Source organism: Chironomus tepperi, unplaced genomic scaffold (assembly GCF_022539635.2).
Source record: "Chironomus tepperi strain 1889 unplaced genomic scaffold, CSIRO-AGI_Ctep_v1 contig_244, whole genome shotgun sequence".
NCBI lineage: Eukaryota > Metazoa > Arthropoda > Insecta > Diptera > Chironomidae > Chironomus > Chironomus tepperi.
In genome coordinates, this window is record NW_027226366.1 from 2,417,166 (window position 1) to 2,425,606 (window position 8,441).

At 30.7% G+C, this 8,441-nt stretch overlaps 1 protein-coding gene across 1 annotated transcript; it reads left to right on the plus strand.

The window, feature by feature from the left end:
• The first annotated feature begins 390 nt into the window (after window positions 1–390).
• On the plus strand, window positions 391–8,216 carry LOC139091263 (protein hairy-like). Its single transcript, XM_070641257.1, has 3 exons — window positions 391–938; window positions 6,377–6,472; window positions 6,731–8,216. Exons 1-3 carry the CDS (start codon window positions 789–791, stop codon window positions 7,496–7,498), a joined length of 1,014 nt encoding a protein of 337 aa, XP_070497358.1. The 5' UTR covers window positions 391–788; the 3' UTR covers window positions 7,499–8,216.
• Window positions 8,217–8,441: the final 225 nt, after the last annotated feature.

Below are 8,441 nucleotides of genomic sequence, written 5' to 3' on the forward strand. Positions count from 1 at the left end.
TGATACGAAAGGAATGAGCGAAAAAAGAAGAAGAAAAATATTTTTTTTACTCAGATTTCATTACTCAATGTTCAAATAACAGATCCTATGACACACATAACAATCATGTGTGTATATATGTGTCTGGAACTGCAGTAATGGAAAGAGGCACATCAGTCAATACATGAAAAAGAATTTTGAAGTATAAAAAACAAAAACAAGACCTCCCGATATCCGTTCGTTAATTCTCTCATTCTCTTCTCTTTTTTCTACTTCTTCTGTGTATGCATACACTTGTGTGTTGTTAATAAATAAACGATGTGTAGAATATAATGAAAAAAAAAAAAATTTTTTTTAAATGTTGTTGTTGTAGACACCGAAATGAAAAATATTGTAAGCAACAAGTCAGTCGGCGAAACTAGTTAGTTCGTAAACAACATTCATTCAGAATAGTTTGAGACTTTCGACCGTGAACGTCGCATTTTTTTTTGACAAATTTTTTATTTTATTCTTTTTTTTAAAAAAAAATTTCACTTTTTTCTTAAAAAATAAAGACTTTTTATAATTTTGTGCAAATAAGACATACAGTGCCTAGGCAATAATAAAAGTGAAACTGACAAGCAAAATAAAAAAAATTATAATTTTTTGTGACACATAAAAGCAGTGAGGAACTGCATGAAAAATTGCAATTGCAAATAAATTATCTCTGTGAAAAAATAAACAGAACCAAAAAAAGATTAACCCAAAGACCAAAAAATAATAAAAAATATAAAGTCACAGAGGAGTTAAAAAAAATAAAAATAATATTTATGAACAAAAATATGGTGACAGGAATAAAGTCCATAAGCCAGCAACAAGTGATCAACAGTAACACAATGGGATTAAATGGAATAACCACAACACAGATGCCTTCCCAGGAAGTGCCTATAAAGCGTGCCACAGCGAGTGATACACGTCGAGTAAGTACAATAAGCAGCTAATACTGCTGAATGCTTAAGTAGCTAATTACTATTGTGTATATAAATTTTTGCGCGTGCTCTGCATTATATTTATAAACCGATGACATGACAAATAGAGACATTATGATGATGACTATGACGAAGCATGTATTGTGGAAAGAATTATTGGATTAGAATTTTATGGCACTTAATAATTTATCTTTTTCACATGACTATATATTATCCACACCATCCATTTAAAATCGTAGCAATTTGTGACTGTAAATTTTGTGTCAGTCAAGTCAGGAAAAACAGAATTTATTTTATTGATTTCGCTATGGGTCGTTAGATGATGATGATTAAAAAATATTATTTTATGGCGATCGGCACAGACAAAAACAAAAAACTTCCTCTCAATTGGCATTGCCAACATCATAAATTTTATCTATAGTCAAATTAAAAAATATAAAAAATCGAAAATTTTCACTCACAAAAATTATTATTCATAATTTATGCATGGCTATACATTCACTCTTGTTAATTTAAATGTCACGTTTTTCAAAATAATCTTTTTTCCTCGTGCCATTCTCACTTTTTATGATAATCATGTTGGATATGGCTAAAAAATCAAACAAAAAAAAAAAAAATGAATTTTTTAATAACAAAAATTTGCAATATTTTTTTCATCCTATTTGTCACCGTCAAACATGTGGAGTGAGGACATAATTTTATGGAACCACGTGTCGTGACATTTTAATTCCAATTCAACAACAACATATTCAGAGATATTTATTTTTTTATTCCAAATTGAGATATTTAAGTATTCATGCAATTGCGATTGGATTAACAGAGACTATGTTTCCAAAAAATGCCACCGTAGTGCTCGGTCTACCATATTTTATTTGCATAAATCATTGCACGAAAATTTAAAATTGTTCGCATAACCAAAACAGCTCGGTACCGCAGGTACATACGTGTATCTAGATTTTTGTTGATAAAAAATTGTTCAATTTTTAATTGTTTTTTAATTTGACGGAATAAAAGATTTCCTGCATGGCTTTATTTTTTGTATTTCCAATCACAATCACACAAGTTCCCCTGAAAACATGTTTCCGCTTATTCGGTCGATTAACATTTCCACCAAGTCTCTTTTTCACTCACCTCTTTTCCATCAAAATAATAATAATAATTGCCGCATGCTTTACCGTTTTTGTCAGTCATGGCAACTATTTTTTAAGTCGGATATAAAAAATACATATCGCTAAAAAAAAAGAATGCCGACGATAAAATTGCTGCAAACTTTGAAATTATAGTTTTTGATTGAAATCAAATTTGGGTGTCTAACTGAGTTAATTTGAGCGGAATGATTGTGGTCGGCTAGGGGATTGTTGAGTGGATTTTTGTTGAGGTTTGATAAATTTCTATAATTTGTTGCATAGAAAATTGTTATTTTATGTTTTTAAAAAATGTTTAGGAATTTTTATAATTTTTTCAAATTAAGAATATCTAATTTTAAAAAAATTTAAATTTAGAATTTTGAGAATTTGAATTTTCAATTTTATTAAAATTTCAATTTTAAAATTCAAGATTAAATTAATTTGGAATGTTCTTAAATTTGAATGTAAAAATTGTCAAGTTGAAATTTTAATTTTTTTTTAATTTCCTCTTTCAAGAATTTACAATTTTGAAATTCAAAATAATTATTTTAATTTTGAAGTAAAAAAATTTAAAAACTTATAAATTTTAAAATTAGCTTTTCATATTTTTATTTTAAAACTTTAAGTATTCATTTAAATTTAAAAAATTCAAAATTAATTTTGAATTAATCTCAAAAATTTCAAAATTAAATTTGAAAAAAATATTGAAAAATTTTAAAAATCCGAAAAATTTGCAAATTTGAATTTCAAATTCCAAATAATCAAGTCATTCAAAATTGATCGCATTTTTTTCTAATAAAATATTTAAATTTTCAAAACTTTAAATTTCAACAAATCCCCTAAAATTAACAATAAAATCACTAAGCCTTAAATCCAATCCACTCGACTCCCAAATAGCCTTGAGCAACAACAAAAGACAAAACACATTTCAATGGACACCCAAATTCGCAAATCCGATCATTTAATCGCTAAAAAAGGAGAAAGAAATTTCAACAGAAAAAAAAGTATAAAACAAATCACTTGAAAATTCCGCCTAAGCTGAATATCAATATGAATTTAGATCAACAACCCTTTAATTTTGATTTTTTTTGGGCAATCCAATATTTTACACCTTTTATCAAAAGAAATGTGAAATAAGAAAAATAATAATCATTATTATTATAAATATATTTTTTTTCCCACACGCGTTTGGTCGGCATGAAATCAAATCCATAATTAGAGCGATTAATTCGAAGAGTATAAAACACGGCGAGTTAATTCTTTTTTTTTCCAACGCACACGCGACTTGTAAAAGATCAATATCCGCTATCTGTTGCTCATAGTTAACTCACTCATATGTGTATATACGTATGTGATGGCTTTAATCTCTCTTTCTTTTTTTTGCCTCCGCACGCGGGCACCATAGCGCGAATGAAAAATATATAAGATATTAAAACAGCGTTAATTTCTCTATGTGAAACAGGGCATTTGGCACAGAGGAATTTTTTTTCTTTGCTTTAAACTTCTTTTCATGAAGCGTAAATGAGATTTGCAGAGTGTCTGTCCGCAATTTTGTGTGTGGGAATTTATTTTTTTTTTCTCTTTTTGTTGACTTTTTTTTCTTCCACTGGCTTGACATAAAGACAATATAAAATAGTTCAGACGCACACAAAAAAATTATAAATCACGTTGCTGCCTTAATAAAACCATTTTTATAAATGTTGGCAAATAAGCCAATTCACGACTATTTACATTTGGAATAGACTAATAAAAAAAAATGTAGGATTAAGATGTGTGTGACATAAATCTCAAATTTCTTATATGTTGGCCCAATTTTTAAGTGACTTCTTTAGTATCAATTAGTGATCGCGGGAAAAATAAACAATTTTTCTTATAAATATGTAGGATGTTTAAATGCTGAAGCTTAAAGACATTCCTTAAATTCTTCCGTATGTCGTCTATCCAGCAATTTTCATTTCAATTTTCAAGAGAAGATCATATTTTTAATTTCCGAATCACCAGTAGCAGCCAGACTGTCTCATTTCCAATAGCCCAAAAAAATTATGATTATTATGCCTTTTTATGCTGATAACACAGGAAGTACTTTGATTTATTTGCAATGATTAAATCAGCGTGTTTTCAGTTTAACGCAGGCTCGCAAAAAAATATCGCTTATAAAGCAACTCGAGTATGGATGGAAGCATGAAGAAAAAACAATATTAACGCTTCATTAGTTCCTGTAATCGAAAAAAAAGAAGGCAGGTAGAATTGGTTAAAGCGGATAAAAATTTATTTTTTGCTCATGATAATATGCCTTTGATGTTTTCTTCCTTCTTGCAGCATCTACTGTTGCCATTAAAGATCTTTTTTTTTATTACTTTTTTTTTACTCATCTTTTTTGCAATTTGATTCCATCTCAAAGCCCCCGTGCCTTCTTGATCCATCTAATATGTGATGTAATTTATATGCTAAACTTCATGCCACATTCAATCGACGTCTATTCGTTGTTATAAAAGAGACATGTGAAATCACTTTTTTGCTTCTTCATCAACGATGAAATATGTGTTCCTCACTTCCAAAAAAACATGTGTATGTTATAACATTTTTATGAGGTAATTAAGGCGCATTTTTATGGCTAATGATCAATAGATTGAAAAGGAATTTATAATTAAATGTTTAGTGCCGTGTTTTCAACGGTTCTTTGAAGTTTAAAATATGGCGGAATTTTTGCCACCTCGAAGTTTGTTTTTGCGATATTTCAAGCTTGATGACAAATTTTTTGAAAATTCCAAGAATTTCTAATGCAAAAAGTTGGCAAGGTCATTAGAAACTTCCAATCAAAGTGAACATCAACACAACTTCCTTCAAAATTAGATAAAAAAGTATTTCTCGCATATTCTTCTTCCTGATTCCAAAGAAGTTGTTGATGATGATGCTGATGTGGATGAGATTGAAGGGCAATTTTCGGAATGGAGTAAGAAGAAGAACTTTTTTCTTTTGATAGAATGAAAAACAAATTAACGAGATTCCATTTCATGTGTAAATGTTTTAATAACAACTCATTCTGCCGCGTTCGACAAGAAAGTTAAGGTGGGGGAGGAGGAGAGAGTGTGATATAAAAAATTATTTCTGTATGTGCGCAAAGTGTGGGTGCTAATATGTATGCTCAAATCAGCACGCTATGAGAAACAAAAAAATTCTTTTTCTTCTGGCGTTTTGTTGCTTCAAGTTCAAAAGCAATCTTCGTAAATGATCTTCTCACATCATTTTTAAAGTTGCTTCATATATATATATTTTTTTGCGCGCTGTATGCCCGAGACAAATTGTGGAAAATGGAGATTTATTTTTTACCATATTTTTCAACACATCGCCGTGTGCCTGCGATAATTTTTTTTTGTGTGTGCTGCTTGCGCTCACTCGCACACGGTAAACGATTTTATTATATTTTGCTCGTCTTTTGAGTGAGGGGAAAAAATGTAGAGTTCATTAATTTTTGGCAGCTCATGATATTTATCAGAGGCTTTAACGATTTCTGTGCTGCCTCATCATATAAACAAAAAAAAAATTATTGTTATTAATATTATTATTGCTGTTTTTGCCGTGAGAAATGAATTTGTCTGTGCGGAAGCACAGAATATCTAAACAAATCTTTTGATGTGACGATTTTTCATCACAGTTCATCAATTAAGATTTTTTAATGCTTAATTCTGGGTTGGAGTCATTTAGCTGTTAGGTTTGGACTGTTCATGGGTCAGGGGGACTGTAATACATGATCATAAAGGTAGAAAGCCTCAATATCTCACGTTACACATAAACAGCACAATCCCTAATTATAAGTAGGCAAAACAATTGTGAATGGACATTAACGACACTAAAATACATATATGAGATACGAATTGAGAGCTGAATAATTAAAGAATCGTCGAGTGCGGCACGTTTTAACTGCTAAATTTATAGCCACTCATTATTTTTGCTACTGCTCGTCTTGTCAATTGATACCTCCGCTTGCTATTTTTTGTGAAAACAGAAAAACAACAAAAATATGCCGCTGCTTCCAAATTATCAAAAAAACAGACTGACAAAAAGACAAAAGAGACGCGACCACACATTTATGTAAAAATAGATACCTTATTCATGTGTACGAACTGATGTATTATGAATTACAATATTTTTAGCCACTTCCGCGCTAATTTTTCTTCATGACCAAAAAAAATATAATGTTACGCACACAAGAAATTAAGCAGACTGTCGTGGCACACGAATATGATGAATCGATGAACAAACAAAGAAAATCATTTCATTGTTTTTTTTTTCTCTTTACAGAGCAATAAGCCAATTATGGAGAAGAGACGACGCGCAAGAATCAACAATTGCCTTAACGAGCTCAAAACACTTATTTTGGATGCGATGAAGAAAGACGTAAGTATTTTTAATATAATTTCTGCACAACATGACGTATTTTTCTACTGCCATCGCCTCTTCTTTCATTTCGATTTAAATTAAAACAATCTATCACTCACTGATGACTGATGATGGCTTATATTTCCCTTCTTTTTGTTTGAGCATCTCATTCTCTTTCTTTTCCTTGAGATATGAGATGCTGAAATAAGTACATCCTTCATTTTCATTTTTTTTATTAATTTTCTATCTTTTATTTTTAATATCATACAATAACAGCCAGCAAGACATTCAAAATTAGAAAAAGCTGATATACTTGAGATGACGCTCGCATTCTTAAAAAATCATCAACTCAATCTTCAACGTCAACAGGCGGCAATGTCACAAGCAGCTGATGCTACAATCGCTTCAAAGTTCAAGGCTGGTTTTGCTGATTGTGCAAATGAAGTGGGACGATTTCCAGGTCTTGAGCCTCAAGTTAAACGACGATTATTACAGCATTTGAGTAATTGTTTAAATGGAGCAAAACAAGAGCCAGTTCTACCATCACCGCCCAGTTCACCGGAACAAGATTCACACATTACAGCTACAACAAATGGATATTATTTAACAAATGGAAGTGGAAATGGTGTACAATTAATTCCAACAAAGTTATCAAACGGTAACATTGCATTCGTTCTTCCTCAATCTGTTCAAACATCAGCTATACCAATGCTCGTACCAATTCCATCGAGAACAGCCTCAACTGGATCTGCCACATCATCAAATTACGAAAGAATTCGTGAACAATCAACATCTCCATATCATCAACCTCCAAGTCCTGCCAATTCATCATATGAGCCAATGGATTGTATGCCAGCACATCAAAACCTTCATCATCAACATCACCCGCAGCAATTTAATTTTCATCCACATCAACAACAGTCACAGTCACAGCAAAGCTTAAAGCGACCATACAGTCCATCGGCGCCTATTTCACTTGTAATGAAAAAGACAAACTTTGATCAGCAGATGAAGGATGACGAGAAGCCATGGCGGCCTTGGTAAAAAAAAAATCCAAATCGATAAGTGCCTTCTCCACACTGGCATGTCTTAAAATGTAAATAACATGATCTTAATCTTATGTAAATATTAATTGTTAACTTATGGGTTGTTATTTAGTGAAGCTATTAGACTCGGACCATTCACAATTCACATTTTTTTTTTATTTTCTTTCGTAAATTTGCGTGACATAAAAGCCAACACGGCAATAAAAAAAAAACTTGTAGAAATAAGAGAGAAGAAAAGAAATTATATATATATATATTTTAAAGGAGGGAACGTTGTGATAATGATTCGTAAAAATTTTTCCGTTTTTTTTAATTCACACTTAAAACTAAATTGAAATTTATAAGCAAGAGGAAAGATACAACTCAGTGGATGCCACGAGAAGAAGAAGAAGTGTGGAAAGTGAAAAATAAAGGCAAGAAGAATTTTTCTTTTAAGAGACGTGACATTGTGCGCTCTACAAAGTTTTATTTTTTTCTTTCTTTTTCTTAATTTTAATTTAAAGAAAAATATCTTAATAGTGGTTTTAAAGTTTCGGTTTAGTTTTTAAGGCCGCAAGTCATTGAGTTGTGAGAATCAGCAGGGAAAATACAAAAAAAAAAAAATGTTTTCATGACCCTCATTTATCTATTATATGTCAACATATTGTATATTTTTAGAATAAATAATAAATCGTGAACTTTATCAAGTTCAAAACATGAAATTGTAAAAAAATTTGTTGTATTTTTTTTTTGTCGTGTGGTCTAAACAAATTGGCAGGTAATACACATGTCTTTTACAGAATAGTGCACTTCACACGATTGTGCCAGTTACAGAAGTCGTGTGCACCCTAAAAAAACTTATTTATTATTTATTTAAAGCTTCTTCTTCTTCTTTATAGATCACACGACTTTTTTGTGATATTGTTCACGATTATCGTGTCGATAAGGTGACATTTTGTGGT

What these genes read in the sequence shown, in the direction of transcription:
- LOC139091263 (XM_070641257.1), top strand. Translation starts at nt 789, where the DNA reads ATGAACAAAAATATGGTGACAGGAATAAAGTCCATAAGCCAGCAACAA. An exon ending in CAGCGAGTGATACACGTCGA is followed by an intron (nt 939 to 6,376) that starts GTAAGTACAATA and finishes TTCTCTTTACAG; the next exon opens with AGCAATAAGCCAATTATGGA. An exon ending in TGGATGCGATGAAGAAAGAC is followed by an intron (nt 6,473 to 6,730) that starts GTAAGTATTTTT and finishes ATACAATAACAG; the next exon opens with CCAGCAAGACATTCAAAATT.